The 17037-nt window shown below is 40.3% G+C and overlaps 1 protein-coding gene across 2 annotated transcripts in view; it reads right to left on the bottom strand.

Annotated features, from left to right (window-relative positions):
• LOC128635985 (gastrula zinc finger protein XlCGF8.2DB-like) overlaps window positions 1–17037 on the bottom strand; it is an 83635-nt gene that overhangs the window by 15214 nt on the left and 51384 nt on the right. The window contains exons 3-5 of one of the 2 annotated variants that reach the window (XM_053689061.1): window positions 15186–15293; window positions 14244–14342; window positions 9070–9183 (exon numbers count right to left, since the gene is read on the bottom strand). In XM_053689061.1, the coding sequence (XP_053545036.1) occupies window positions 9070–9183; window positions 14244–14342; window positions 15186–15293 (321 nt within the window). The remainder of the gene's footprint in view (window positions 1–9069; window positions 9184–14243; window positions 14343–15185; window positions 15294–17037) is intronic. The other variant, XM_053689062.1, reaches the window with a different exon arrangement.

Below are 17037 nucleotides of genomic sequence, written 5' to 3'. Positions count from 1 at the left end.
TAACATAACTATTATACTAAAATTAAAATAACTACCAATTAAATAAACTAAATTACACATTTAAAAAAAACCTAACACTACTAAAACAATTTAGTTCTAAAAGTACGAAAAATAACAAATACTAAATTATAAAAAATAACAAACACTAAATTACAAAAAAATAAGAAATGAAATTATCCAAAAAATAAAATTACACCTAATCTTAAAAAGCCCCACCTCAAAATAAAAACACCCCCTAGCCTACAATAAACTACCAATAGCCCTTAAAAGGGCTTTTTGTAGGGCATTGCCCTAAAGCAATCAGCTGTTTTACCTGTAAAAAAATACAAATACCCCCCAACAGTAAAACCAAACAACCCCACCCAAAAAAAACAACTAACTCTAAAAAAACACCTAAGCTACCCATTGCCCTGAAAAGGGAATTTGTATGGGCATTTCAAAGAAAAGCGGAAAGTCCAGCGCACACTGTGGTAATATTGGGTGCAAGCTGTAACAGGGCACTGCATAACCCTGTGTCAATATCCAAACGTTAAACAAATAACAGCAGCACTCCAAAGGGTAATAATTACCAAATCTTTATTGCAGCCAAAAGCACAAAAAGCAGCAGCAACGTTTTTGGACTACATGTCCTTAATCATGCTATGTAGTCCGAAACGTTGCTGCTGCTTTTTGTGCTTTTGGCTGCAATAAAGATTTGGTAATTATTACCCTTTGGAGTGCTGCTGTTATTTGTTGAACATTTGTATGGGCATTGCCCTTAAAAGGGCATTTAGCTCTTTTGCATTGCCCTGAAAAGGCAAACCCTAATCTAAAAAAAAAACCCCACCCAAAAAAAGTTAAAAAAGACCTAAAACTAACCCTTGACAATCCACTTACGGAATTTTAAGTCAATATAATTTCAGTAGCTCTCATCCTATTGGCTGATTTGAACAACCAATAGGATTTCAGTAGCTCTCATCCTATTGGCTGATTTTAATTTAAACAATCAAATCAGCCAATAGGAATGCAAGGGACGGCCTTTTGAAAAGGCTCCCTTGCATTGAAGATTTAGTGTATGGCCGTGACCGAATGAAGAGGACGCTCCGTGCCGGATGTCTTCAAGGATGGACCCGCTCCACGCCGCCGGGATGAAGATAGAAGACGCGGCTGGGTTGAAGATAGAAGATGCCGACTGGATGGATGAAGACTTCTTGTCCCTTTTAAGGGTTATTGGTAGTTTATTGTAGGCTAGGTTTTTTTTTATTTTGGAGGGGGCTTTTTTATTTTTATAGGGCTATTAGATTAGGTGTAATTGTTTTTATTTTGGATAATTTAGTTTGTTATTTTTCGTAATTTAGTATTTGTTATTTTTTTACATTTTCAAATTTAATTGTTTTAATGTGTAATTTAGTTTATTTAATTGGTAGTTATTTTAATTTTAGTATAATAGTTATGTTAGGTTAATTGTTAGTTTAAACTTAGTTTTTTTTTAAATTTCACAGGTAAGTTTATTTATTTTAAGATAGGGATATTAAAATTTTAATTTAAAGTTAGGGGGTTGTTAGGTTTAGGGGTTAATAGTTTAATTTAGTTTTTTGCGATGTGGGGGGCTGTTGGTTTAGGGGTTAATAGGTTTATTTAGTGGCGGTGATGTGGGAGGCCAGAGGTTTAGGGGTTAGAGGTTAATAATTTTATTTAGTGGCGGCGATGTCGGTGAGCAGCAGAATAGGGGTTAATATCTTTATTATAGTGTCGGCGATGTTGGGGTGCAGGGGAATAGGGTTAATAACTTTTATTAGTGGCGGCAATGTCGGAGCGGCAGATTAGGGGTTAATAAGTTTAAGTTAGTGTTTGCGATGTGAGAGGGCGGCGGAATAGGGGTTAATAGGTAGTTTATGGATGTTAGTATACTTTGTAACATTTTTGTTGCGAAAAACTCATAACTACTGGTCTCAGGTGGTGGAACGGATCTCAGAGGCTGGAACGCAAGCATTTTAGCCTCACCACAAAACCTGTAATTCCAGCGCTATGGAAATCCCACACAAAAACTTTATTTTTTTTGAGTGTGGGATTGACGTTGGTTACAGGCTAAAATGCTTGCGGTATGGCTATACCGACAAGACTCGTAATGGCTGCGTTACTGTTTTTACGCTGAAATGGCCTTTTTTTCAGCGTTAAACCCGTAACGCAAAACTCGTAATCTAGGTGTTAGAGAGGAACTGGTCTTCAATATGCTTAGAAGTGCCTTTCACTGAAGAAATCAAGAACATCTTGCTTCACCACATCCTAAGGAGGCAAAGTTTTTAAATGGAGGTATGAGTGAGATGGGTGGGGTATTTATAAGCTTTTGAGGTTTGGGAAACTTTGCCCCCTCTGGTAGGAATGTATATCCCATCAGTAACTAGCTTGTGGACTCTCGCCACATATATCTTCACATTCTCCCGTGTACGTTGTATTAGCTCAGACAAACAGCGATCTATGAGCCCTGACATCAGCAGAACAACAACATGAGACCGGTGGTTACTGCCAGTTTATCAGTATCACTATATTAATCACTTCACAGCTAGAGGGACACAAAGCCTCCCTCTGTCATAACGATCAGCGCTAATGAGCTAATATTAAACATGTTCAATTGTTATAGCACAAATTAGCATTAAATACATTTATGTGAAATTATGCAACTCATTTGTGCTTTGCTATTAAATAATATTAGAAATATTACACAGCCCCCACTTCATTATGTCACCTGGCAACTACATAATATCACCTGACTACTTCATAATGTCACCCGGATACTTCATAATATCACCCGGCTCCTTCATAATGTCACCCGGCTACTACATAATATCACCCGGCTCCTTCATAATGTCACCCGGCTACTTCATAATATCACCCGGATACTTCATAATATCACCCGGCTACTTCATAATGTCACCCGGCTACTACATAATATCACCCGGCTCCTTCATAATGTCACCCGGCTACTTCATAATGTCACCCGACTACTTCTTAATATCACCTGACTACTTCATAATGTCACCCGGCTACTATATAATATCACCCAACTACTTCATAATGTCACCTGACTACTTTATAATGTCACCGACTACTTTATAATATCACCCAGCTACTTCATTTTATCACCTGACTACTTCATAATATCACCCGGCTACTTCATAATGTCACCTGGCTAAAACATAATGTCACCAGGCTACTACATAATGTCACCCGACTACTTTATAATGTCACCCGACTACTTCATAATATCACCCGACTACTTCATAATGTCACCCGGCTACTTCATAATGTCACCCGGCTACTACATAATATCACCCGACTACTTCATAATGTCACCTGACTACTTTATAATGTCACCCGACTACTTCATAATATCACCCGGCTACTTCATAATGTCACCCGGCTACTATATAATATCACCCAACTACTTCATAATGTCACCTGACTACTTTATAATGTCACCCGACTACTTCATAATATCACCCGGCTACTTCATAATGTCACCCGACTACTTCATAATATCACCCGGCTACTACATAATATCACCTGACTACTTGATAATGTCACCTGACTACTTTATAATGTCACCCGACTACTTCATAATATCACCCGGCTACTTCATAATGTCACCCGGCTACTACATAATATCACGCGGTTACTACATAATATCACCCGACTACTTCATAATGTCACCCGGCTAAAACATAATGTCACCTGGCTACTTCATAATATCACCCGACTACTTCATAATGTCACCAGACTACTTTATAATGTCACCCGACTACTTCATAATGTCAGATTACAAATGAAACCTGCTCAACGGAGCGCCCCTGGGGTATGTAAAAACAAATCCTGTGAATATGATAGGCACTAATAGAGTGAGGGTATATGTGAAAAAATATAAATGATATCCTAGGCGGCAAGCAAATATTCCCAGTGCGTCTGCACACGCACAAAATAGCAACAGTCCCTCCAATGTAGGGAAAAATAAGCGCTCCAAGCCCACAGATATATAAAAGTTCAATTTTATTCCAAACTTGTTAAAATCATACAAGATAGATTAAAAAGTGGTAAGCACAGTAGTGCAAAAACAGGTTGTAGAACAGGTGCAAAAAACAGCAAACGTTTCGTGCTCCATGCACTTGGTCACTGCTAATTGATGTAATGATTTAAATATATTGCAAAATAGATTGTTTTCACAAAACATAGTCACGCCTTAACCAACAAATATCAACCTGCATATTTATATTGTAACACTTTATGTACATGAAAAGGAAAAAGTAAATAAATGTTTCTTGTCATAGGCTCCCTTGCAAAAATGGCAAAGTACAGGTTAATGAAAATTTGTGATATCACTTTAAGAAATTTGGTATAAATAGAGCTCTGAACAGGTGCATCAATTAGCAGTGACCAAGTGCATGGAGCACGAAACGTTTGCTGTTTTTTGCACCTGTTCTACAACCTGTTTTTGCACTACTGTGCTTATCACTTTTTAATCTATCTTGTATGATTTTAACAAGTTTGGAATAAAATTGAACTTTTATATATCTGTGGGCTTGGAGTGCTTATTTTTCCCTACATTGGATGGACTGTTACTTCATAATGTCACCCGGCTACTTCATAATATCACCCGACTACTTCATAATGTCACCTGACTAATTTATACTGTCACCCGACTACTTCATAATATCACCCGACTATTTCATATCACCCGACTACTTCATAATGTCACCCGGCTACTACATAATATCACTTGACTACTTCATAATGACAACTGACTACTTTATAATGTCAAGTAAAACAAAGGATTACCCTATCGGTAGAATATGCAACTCTTTATGCGTGATAATCCCCAGTAATCACACCAATGATAAAAAATGTACAGAAATTAAGAGTGCGCTCAGGAGAGCTCTACCATGATATTAGTAAAAGTGAATTGTGAAGTACATAAATAAAATCTCTTTGGAAAAAAACTATTGCGAGTAAATATTTTTAAATTTATTTTCTACTAGAAACAAAAACATATAAACACATATATATATATTAAAGGTGCACCTTTTAAAATCACACAATATAATAACAAAATTTAATTAAAATGTATAGGATTCAGCGTGTTACTTTATATTTGCGTATTGCTTTTTGTATCCAAACTTTGCAACAATCTTTGCAACAATCTTGAACTGGATAGGCAAGTCTTTGCAAAATAATTTCCAGATGTTAAATGTCTCATATAATGATTTGGCAATGGGGGTAAAGCAATGCCCTTGTAGATTGTTTTACTCACCGGAATCCGAAAGTTATAGCATACACTTTTTCTCTTTCTCTGACCCAATGTCTTTCTTTACACTTTCTTTCGATGAGTAGTCGGCGTTCTGTTAGCCGTTAGCTGTCAGGCCGGATTCTGACGCGTCTGTTTACACGTGCTAGGCTCATCCGCCAATCACTGGCTATGTTGCAGCTGCCGGATGGTGCAGGGATGGCTCTGTGAAGCAGGCTGAGCAGCTGAGAGGCTTGGAAGGCGGGTAATGCCGAAGTCCGGTGAGTGGCAGTTCAGGGAGAAACTCCGGTTGCAGCTGATGACGTAAGCGAGCAGAGACTCGCTACATAGAGATCAGGAGACTGGAGCATGAGAACTGCAGCAGGGAAACTGGATCTCCGGTGAGGGTGTCAGCAACTAGTGATGAGTTGCGCGATAGGCAATAGTGAGGATAGGTTTGTGACACACCTACTGATTAGGCAGGCAACACAATAATGGCTGGATTATTGTGTTGGCGGATGAGCCTAGCACGGGTAAACAGACGCGTCAGAATCCGGCCTGACAGCTAACGGCTAACAGAACGCCGACTACTCATAGAAAGAAAGTGTAAAGAAAGACATTGGGTCAGAGAAAGAGAAAAAGTGTATGCTATAACTTTCGGATTCCGGTGAGTAAAACAATCTACAAGGGCATTGCTTTACCCCCATTGCCAAATCATTATATGAGACATTTAACATCTGGAAATTATTTTGCAAAGACTTGCCTATCCAGTTCAAGATTGTTGCAAAGATTGTTGCAAAGTTTGGATACAAAAAGCAATACGCAAATATAAAGTAACACGCTGAATCCTATACATTTTAATTAAATTTTGTTATTATATTGTGTGATTTTAAAAGGTGCACCTTTAATATATATATATGTGTTTATATGTTTTTGTTTCTAGTAGAAAATAAATTTAAAAATATTTACTCGCAATAGTTTTTTTCCAAAGAGATTTTATTTATGTACTTCACAATTCACTTTTACTAATATCATGGTAGAGCTCTCCTGAGCGCACTCTTAATTTCTGTACTTTATAATGTCACCCGACTACTTCATAATATCACCCAGCTACTTCATTATATCACCGACTACTTTATAATGTCACCCGACTACTTCATAATGTCACCCGACTACTTCATAATGTCACCCGGCTACTTCATAATATCACCTGAATACTTCATAATGTCACCCAGTTACTTCATAATGTCACCCAGTTACTTCATAATGTCACCCAGCTACTACATAAAACCACCCGACTACTTCATAATGTCAGCCGACTACTTCATAATGTCACCCGGCTACTTCATAATATCACTCGGCTACTTAATAATGTCACCCGGCTACTATATAATATCACTCAACTACTTTATAATGTCACCTGACTACTTCATAATGTCATCCGGTTAAAACATAATATCACCCGGCTACTACATAATGTCACCCGACTACTTCAAAATATCACCCGGCTACTTCATAATATCACCTGACTACTTCATAATATCACCCGGCAACTTCATAATGCCACCCGACTACTTCAAAATGTCACCTGGCTACTTCATAATATCACCCCGCTACTTCATAATGCCACCCAGCTACTACATAATATACCCCGACTACTTCATAATGCCACCCAGCTACTACATAATATACCCCGACTACTTCATAATGTCACCTGGCTACTTCATAATATGAGTGAAAAACTGTGTGTAACATAGTAACATAGTAGATAAGGTTGAAAAAAGACTGAAGTCCATCGAGTTCAACCTATACAAATCTAAAATACTTACAAAAAGCTCCAGTTAAGCTTAAATAACCCCATTAAAATGTGACCCATTTAATACTAGCAATCATATCCATGAATTTTGTTTATATACAGAAATTTATCCAGACTATTTTTAAATGTATCTATGGTATTGGCATTCACTACCTCCTTTGGTAATGAGTTCCACAATTTTATTGCTCTTACAGTGAAAAAAACGTTTCCGTTGCAGGAGATTAAATCTCCTTTCCTCCAACCTTAAATTATGACCTCTTGTCAGAACCAATTTTCTTGGAATAAAAAGAGCTTCTGCCATCTCTGTATATGGGCCTTGAATATATTTATATAAAGTAATCATGTCACCTCTCAAGCGCCTTTTTTCTAAAGAGAACAGACCCAGTTTGGCTAGCCTCTCCTCATAGGTTAATTTCTCCAATCCCCTTATTAGCTTTGTGGCCCTTCTCTGAACTTTTTCTAGTTCTGCAATATCTTTTTTAGCAATCGGTCCCCAGAACTGCACTCCAAACTCAAGGTGAGGTCTTACCAGGGCTTTATATAATGACAGAATTATGCTTTCCTCCCTTGAATCAATGCCTCTTTTAATACATGCTAGTATCTTATTAGCCTTTGAAGCCGCTGCCCTGCATTGTGCACTCATTTTTAGCTTGTTATCTATTACTACTCCCAAATCCCTTTCCTCCTGTGTTTGGCTAAGTCTTGTCCCATTTAAAAAATACATAGCCTGCTTATTTTTACTTCCAAAATGTAGAACCTTACATTTTTCCGTATTAAATCTCATTTTCCATTCGCTTGCCCATAGTTCTAATTTTCGCAAATCCCTTTGCAAAGAGAGTTCATCCTGCTCTGACCTAATGACCTTACTTAACTTAGTATCATCTGCAAAAATAGAGATGTCGCTATTTAATCCTTGCTCCAAGTCATTTATAAAAATATTAAAAAGAACAGGGCCCAGTACTGATCCCTGGGGGACGCCACTGATTACCTTTGTCCAATCTGAGTATGATCCATTTACTGCTACTCGTTGCTCCCTATCTTTTATCCAGTTATTTATCCATGAGCTAACATTTTCAGCTATTCCCAGTCCCTTAATTTTGTGCATTAATCTCTCATGTGGCACTGTATCGAATGCCTTTGCAAAATCTAAGTATATCACATCAACTGATTCCCCTTTATCTATATTTTTACTTACTTCCTCGTAGAATCTAATTAGATTAGTTTGACATGATCTATTTCTCCTAAAGCCATGCTGATTAGAACTCATAATCTTGTTTACACGAATATGCTCATCAATATAATCCCTTATAATCCCTTCAAATATCTTCCCCACTATTGATGTCAGACTAACTGGTCTATAGCTTCCTGGATCATCCCTGCTTCCCTTTTTGAAGAGTGGCACCACATCAGCTTTACGCCAATCCTGGGGTACCATGCCTGAGGATAATGAGTCTTGAAAAATTAAGAGTAAAGGTTTGTCTATAACAGTGCTAAGTTCACTTAACACCCTTAACACCCTTGTAAATATATATTACATATGTTTTGTTATGCATATATTCACGTCTACAAGTGCGCTAAGCATTCCAGCGCTATCTCAGAATTTGTAATATAAACGATAATAATGAACCCTGTACTGTACATTCATAAAAAATGGACCCCTGTGCTAAAAAAAAATGTCACATACGTTAAGATTCTCTGCAAAATCTTTTTTACCATTTACTTGTAATTCCAGATTGTGTGTTATACTTAGCAGTGTTACACCAGGAAAAAAAAAACGGCGCTATTAGATGCGCCACTTGCAATAATACTCTAAATGTTTAGAAATGGAGCAACCATGAGAGGTAAATTCTAAAAAAATAAAAGTACAATAAATAATCATTTAAACTTGTGCTGCACACTAATATTTCCTGTGTAACCGTCTGAGCAAAAATAACTTATTTACAAGACACAAAATGTCACCATCACAGTATCATCACTTTACTTAATATGAACTAATCACCTGCAGACGTATTTATAGGAACTTGATCCTCCTCGGTCTTCACGTGATCCCACATATCTGGTTCTTCTCCGTGTTCAACCGCTGAGTCATCTGAAGGCGTCACATCCATAAGGCCTGTACAGTGAGAATACACGTGTATGCGTAAGTGTTTGTACTGTCCTTGGGATGCATCAATAGCTCTTCTTATATATAAATAAAATCATATAGTCAGAGATTACTATGTGCACATGAGATAATTATTTAGTAGATCATCACACTCACCTGTAATCCAAGAATATCAAACACAACATTCGTGCACACTCACCTGTAACCTGTGTCCATTACACAAACACTCACCTGTAACCCATGTCCCTCACACTCACCTGTAACCCGCGTCCCTCACCCACAAACACTCACCTGTAACCCGTGTCCCTCAAACGTACCTGTAACCCGCGTCCCTCACACACAAACACTCACCTGTAACCCGTGTCCCTCAAACGTACCTGTAACCCGCGTCCCTCACACACAAATACTCACCTGTAACCCGTGTCCCTCACACTCACCTGTAACCCGTGTCCCTCACACACACACTCACCTGTAACCCGTGTCCCTCGCACACTCACCTGTAACCCGCATCCCTCAGTCACACACACTCACCTGTTACCCGCGTCCCTCACACACACACAAAACACATCTGCATGCTCACCTGTAACCCGTGTCCCTCACACACACACTAACCTGTAACCCATGTTTCTCACACACTCACCTGTAACCCGCGTCCCTCAGACACACACTCACCTGTTACCCGCGTCCCACACACACAAAACACATGTGCATGCTCACCTGTAACCCGTGTCCCTCACACACACACACTCACCTGTAACCTGTGTCCCTCACACACTCACCTGTAACCCGTGTCCCTCACACACACACTAACCTGTAACCCGTGTTTCTCACACACTCACCTGTAACCCGCGTCCCTCAGACACACACACTCACCTGTTACCCGCGTCCCTCACATACACACAAAACACATGTGCATGCTCACCGGTAACCCGTGTCCCTCACACACACTCACCTGTAACCTGTGTCCCTCACACACTCACCTGTAACCTGTGACCTTCACACACACACTCACCGGTAACCTGTGTCCCTCACACACTCACCTGTAACCCGTGTCCCTCAGACACACAAGCTCACCTGTTACCCGCTTCCCTCACACACACACACTAGCCTGTTACCCGGGTCCCTCACACACACACACAAAACACATGTGCATGCTCATCTGTAACCCGTGTCCCTCACACACACACACACTCACCTGTAACCCGTGTCCCTCACACAGACACTCACCTGTAACCCATGTCTGTCACACACTCACCTGTAACCCGCGTCCCTCAGACACACACTCACCTGTTACCCGCGTCCCTCACACACACACACTCACCTGTAACCCGCGTCCCTCAGACACACACAAAACACATGTGCATGCTCACCTGTAACCTGTGTCCCTCAAACACACACACACACACTCACCTGTAACCTATATTCCTAAGTCACAACACCCACATACCCACCTGTAACCTGTATTCCTCAGACACACACACTCATCTGTAATCCGTGCCCCTCACACACTCACCTGTAACCCGTGTCCCTCACACAGACACTCACCTGTAACTGTTTCCCTCACACACTCACCTGTAACCCGCGTCCCTCAGACACACACAAAACACATGTGCATGCTCACCTGTAACCTGTGCCCCTCAAACACACACACACACACTCACCTGTAACCTATATTCCTAAATCACAACACCCACGTACCCACCTGTAACCTGTATTCCTCAGACACTGACACTCACCTGTAACAGTGTCCCTCACACACTCACCTGTAACCCGTGTCCCTCACACTGACACTCACCTGTAACCCATGTCCCTCACACACTCACCTGTAACCCGCGTCCCTCAGGCACACACACTCACCTGTTACCCGCGTCCCTCACACACACACTCACCTGTAACCCGCGTCCCTCAGACACACACAAAACAACCTGTAACCTGTGTCCCTCAAACACACACACACACTCACCTGTAACCTATATTCCTAAGTCACAACACCCATGTACCCACCTGTATTCCTCAGACGCACACACTCACCTGTAACCCGCGTCCCTCAGACACACACACTCAGCTGTTTTACCCGCGTCCCTAACACACACACACTCACCTGTAACCCGTGTCCCTCAGACACACACAAAACACATGTGCATGCTCACCTGTAACCTGTGTCCCTCAAATACACACACACACACTCACCTGTAACCTATATTCCTAAGTCACAACACCCACATACCCACCTGTAACCTGTATTCCTCAGACACACACTCACCTGTAACCCGCGTCCCTCAGACACACACACTCAGCTGTTACCCACGTCTCTCCCACACACACTCACCTGTAACCGCGTCCCTCAGACACACACAAAACACATGTGCATGCTCACCTGTAACCTGTGTCCCTCAAACACACACACACACTCACCTGTAACCTATATTACTAAGTCACAACACCCACATACCCACCTGTAACCTGTATTCCTCAGACACACACACTCATCTGTAATCCGTGCCCCTCACACACTCACCTGTAACCCGTGTCCCTCACACAGACACTCACCTGTAACTGTTTCCCTCACACACTCACCTGTAACCTGCGTCCCTCAGACACACAGGGGTCTTCAAATCCCTACCACTTCCCCGAGGGTCTGTTTCCTGAGCGCATGTACACCGGATCATGACAGTAACAGACGGTACTTACTCTTCCTGACTGGCTGATGCTGTATCCTGCTGCACTGATCTGTAGCTGACATTACACTTATTATTAACTGTATAACTGTAATATAACGTATAACTGTAATGTGTAACTGACAGTACTTACTCTTCCTGACTAGCTGATGCTGTATCCTGCTGCACTGATCTGTAGCTGACATTACACTTATTATTGGCTGTATAACTGTAATATAACTTATAATGTGTAACTGACAGTACTTACTCTTCCTGACTGGCTGCTGCTGTATCCTGCTGTACTGATCTGTAGCTGACATTACACTTATTATTAACTGTACAACTGTAATATAACTTATAACTGTAATGTGTAACTAACAGATCTTACTCTTCCTGACTGGCTGATGCTGTATCCTGCTGCAGTGATCTGTAGCTGACATTACACTTATTATTAACTGTATAACTGTAATATAACTTATAACTGTAATGTGTAACTGACAGTACTTACTCTTCCTGACTAGCTGATGCTGTATCCTGCTGAACTGATCTGTAGCTGACATTACACTTATTATTAGCTATATAACTGTAATATAACTTATAACTGTAATGTGTAACTGACAGTACTTACTCTTCCTGACTAGCTGATGCTGTATCCTGTTGCACTAATCTGTAGCTGACATTACACTTCTTATTAGCTGTATAACTGTAATATAACTTATAACTGTAATGTGTAACTGACAGTACTAACTCTGCCTTACTAGCTGTTGCTGTATCCTGCTGCACTGATCTGTAGCTGACATTACACTTATTAATAGCTGTATAACTGTAATATAACTTATAACTTATAATGTGTAACTGATAGTACTTACTCTTCCTGAGTAGCTGATGCTGTATCCTGCTGCACTGATCTGTAGCTGACATTACACTTATTATTATTAGCAGCACTTGTCTGATCCTGAGGTTCAGTCCTTGTTACTTGTACTTTATAACTGCATCACAAACTGTCACAAGATGGCTTCTGAACTGTTCTGATCCTACACACAGCCCACTTGATGACATCATCTTTGTATGGAAGCCTGAATGTGCCATAACCAAACCAGGAAGTAAGCACAACAGTACCCACCTTTAACCTGCATTCCTCAGACACAACACCCATGTACCCACCTGTAACCTGTATTCCTCAGACACAACACCCACGTACCCACCTGTAAGCTGTATTCCTCAGACACAACACCCATGTAACCACCAGTAACCGGTATTACTCAGACACAGCACCCACGTACCCACCTGTAACCTGTATTTCTCAGACACAACACCCATGTACCCACCTGCAACCTGTATTCCTCAGACACAAAATCCACGTACCCACCTGTAACCTGGATTCCTTAGACACAACACTCACGTACCCACCTGTAACCTGTATTCCTCAGTCACAACACCCATGTACCCAACGGTAACCTGCATTCCTCAGACACAACACCCACATACCCACCTGTAACCTGTATTCCTCAGTCACAACACCCACGTACCCACCGATAACCTGCATTCCTCAGACACGTACTCACCTGTAACCTGTATTCCTCAGACACAACACCCATGTACCCACTTGTAACCTGTATTACTTAGATATAACACCCATGTACCCACCTGTAACCTTTATTCCTCAGACACAACACCCACGTACCTACCTGTAACCTGTATTCCTCAGACACAACACCCATGTACCCAGCTGTAACATACATTCATCAGACACAACACCCACGCACCCAACTGCAACCTGTATTCCTCACACACACAACAATCACGTACCTACCTGTAACCTGTATTCCTCACACACAACACCCACGTACCTACCTGTAACCTGTATTCCTCACACACAACACCCACGTACCCACCTGTAACCTGCATTACTTAGACACAACAACCACGTACCCACCTGTAACCTGCATTCCTTAGACACAACACCCACATACCCACCTGTAAGCTGCATTCCTCAGACACAACACCCACATACCCACCTGTAAGCTGCTTTCTTCAGACACAACATCCATGTACCAACCTCTACCCCGTATCCCTCAGACATAATAAACCTGCACACTCACCTGTGCTAATACTGTCACTGGTTTCCTCAACTGTAAAAAATATAAATCCTCTACCATTCAGCATTTCATTTCAGCACTGGTCCAAAACGAAAGCATGATTAAGGGCATTTGTTGATCCTGAAATGTTGCTAATTTTTGTGTTCCTCATCTGCCACCCACATACCTTAGGCACAATATATGTGCATATTTAACTGTGACATATGTCCCTCAAACACAACATATGTTGTAACTTCCATGTAAACCACATTTCTTAGACACAACACTCACTCATAACCTGCATAACTCAGACACAAAATACATGCACACTCACGTGAGCTGATATTGTCACTGGTTTCCTCATCTGGAGTTCCCAGCGTCACACACAGATCTTCTGTTATCTCAACTTTCACTATATCCGTGTTATCTTCATCTATACAAATAAAACAGATTCAGTTTTTATATAACATGATCTATTGTTTATATCACATGGTCTAGTGTTTATATCAGATGGTCTAGTATTTATATCACATGATCTAGTGTTTATATCAGATGGTCTAGTATTTATATCAGATTGTCTAGTATTTATATTACATGGTCTAGTATTTATATCACATGGTCTAGTGTTTATATCACATGGTCTAGTATTTATATCACTTGATCTAGTGTTTATATCACATGGTCTAGTATTTATATCACTTGATCTAGTGTTTATCTCATTTTGTATAACTTTACCATTAAAACGTTTGTGTATTTACCAGACAGGCAATAGAACCAAATACACAAACTCAGGGAACCTTTACTCGCTTCTTTTTTTTTATATTACAGTATAAAAATACAATATGAACTAACCAAAGATTAAACTCATTTTGTTATCTGCGCTTAAAAACCAGACAGTAAACTACATGAGAGAGCAGTAAGTAACTGTGTGCACAGCCACAGTACTTATAAACCAGACAGTAAACTACATGAGAGCAGTAAGTAACTGTGTGCACAGCCCCCCAGCACTTATAAACCAGACAGTAAACTACAAGAGAGCAGAAAGTAACTGTGTGCACAGCCCCAGCACTTATAAACCAGACAGTAAACTACATGAGAGCAGTAAGTAACTGTGCGCACAGCCCCAGCACTTATAAACCAGACAATAAACTACATGAGAGCAGTAAGTAACTGTGTGCACAGCCCCAGCACTTATAAACCCAACAGTAAACTACATGAGAGAGCAGTAAGTAACTGTGTGCACAGCCCCAGCAGACTCTCACATATTACTACTCACCGGCAGGGAGGGACCTATGTATATCAGGCTGATGACTATTCATGTCATCTGTTTCATCCTCTTCCTTCACATTTAATTGCCCAGTGCCCGAGTTTTCCTCTAGACGCCCTGTAATTACAGCAGGAAGTTACCTGATAGTACACAGTACAGGGTGTAACATAAACTTATATAACAGAAGTCTGTACATTTAATAGCCCAGTGCTGGGTTTTCCTCTAGACGCCCTGTAATTACAGGAGGAAGGTACCTGATAGTACAATACAGGGTGTAACATAAACTTATATAACAGTAGTCTGTACATTTAATAGCCCAGTGCCGGGTTTTCCTCTAGACGCCCTGTAATTACAGCAGGAAGTTACCTGATAGTACACAGAAAAGGGTGTAACATAAACTTATATAACAGAAGTCTGTACATTTAATAGCCCAGTGCCGCGTTTTCCTCTAGACGCCCTGTAATTACAGCAGGAAGTTACCTGATAGTACACAGAAAAGGGTGTAACATAAACTTATATAACAGAAGTCTGTACATTTAATAGCCCAGTGCCGCGTTTTCCTCTAGACGCCCGGTAATTACAGCAGAAAGTTACCTGATAGTACATTTCAGGGTGTAATATAAACTTATATAACAGTCTGTACATTTAATAGCCCAGTGCCGGGTTTTCCTCTAGACACCCTGTAATTAAAGCAGGAAGTTACCTGATAATACACAGTACAGGGTGTAACATAAACTTATATAACAGAAGTCTGTACATTTAATAGTCCAATGCCGGGTTTTCCTCTAGACGTCCTGTAATTACAGGAGGGAGTTACCTGATAATACACAGTACAGGGTGTAACATAAACTTATATAACAGAAGTCTGTACATTTAATAGTCCAATGCCGGGTTTTCCTGTAGACGCCCTGTAATTACAGCAGGAAGTTACCTGATAGTACACAGTACAGGGTGTAACATAAACTTATATAACAGAAGTCTGTACTTTTAATAGCCCAGTGCCGGGTTTTCCTCTAGACGCCCTGTAATTACAGCAGGAAGTTACATGATAGTACACAGTACAGGGTGTAACATAAACTTATATAACAGCAGTCTGTACATTTAATAGTCCAATGCCGGGTTTTCCTCTAGACGCCCTGTAATTACAGCAGGAAGTTACCTGATAGTACACAGTACAGGGTGTAACATAAACTTATATAACAGCAGTCTGTACATTTAATAGTCCAATGCCGGGTTTTCCTCTAGACGCCCTGTAATTACAGCAGGAAGTTACCTGATAATACACAGTACAGGGTGTAACATAAACTTATATAACAGAAGTCTGTACTTTTAATAGCCCAGTGCCGGGTTTACCTCTAGACAGCATAGAAAGAACAGTTCCGGCTAACTGTAGGAAGACGCTCCAGACGTTGTAAAGGTAAATTCAGCAAATACTTTATTAATGCACCATGCACTAAAAACAAGAAGAGGACAAAAGCAAAATGACCACTACAGAGGTCATATAGTGGTCATAAAAAGGCAGCAACAGCAGACGCGTTTCATGCGGGTCCTCCGCACTTGATCACTGCTTAACACATACAACTGCCTACAGTCTATTTAAAGGGACATGTAATTCAAAAATTGACATCACCTGTTTGTAATCAATCAATTGTAAAGTATTAAAGTAATGTTCCCATATTAACAGACTGTAAATGTACAGAACACAGGATAGAATGTATCCAAAAATGTGTAAATAAATAAACATACAAACGAAAACATGAAAGGGGAGAAAAATAGATAATTACTAATAAAAAAATAGAAAAATAAAAAAATAAAAAATAAAGAATAGAAATATTATTATATATATAAATGGCAGCCTCCA

The sequence above is a fragment of the Bombina bombina genome, chromosome 7, assembly GCF_027579735.1.
Source record: "Bombina bombina isolate aBomBom1 chromosome 7, aBomBom1.pri, whole genome shotgun sequence".
In the NCBI taxonomy this organism is placed as follows: Eukaryota; Metazoa; Chordata; class Amphibia; order Anura; family Bombinatoridae; genus Bombina; species Bombina bombina.
This window is presented reverse-complemented; position numbering and strand designations above follow the sequence as displayed.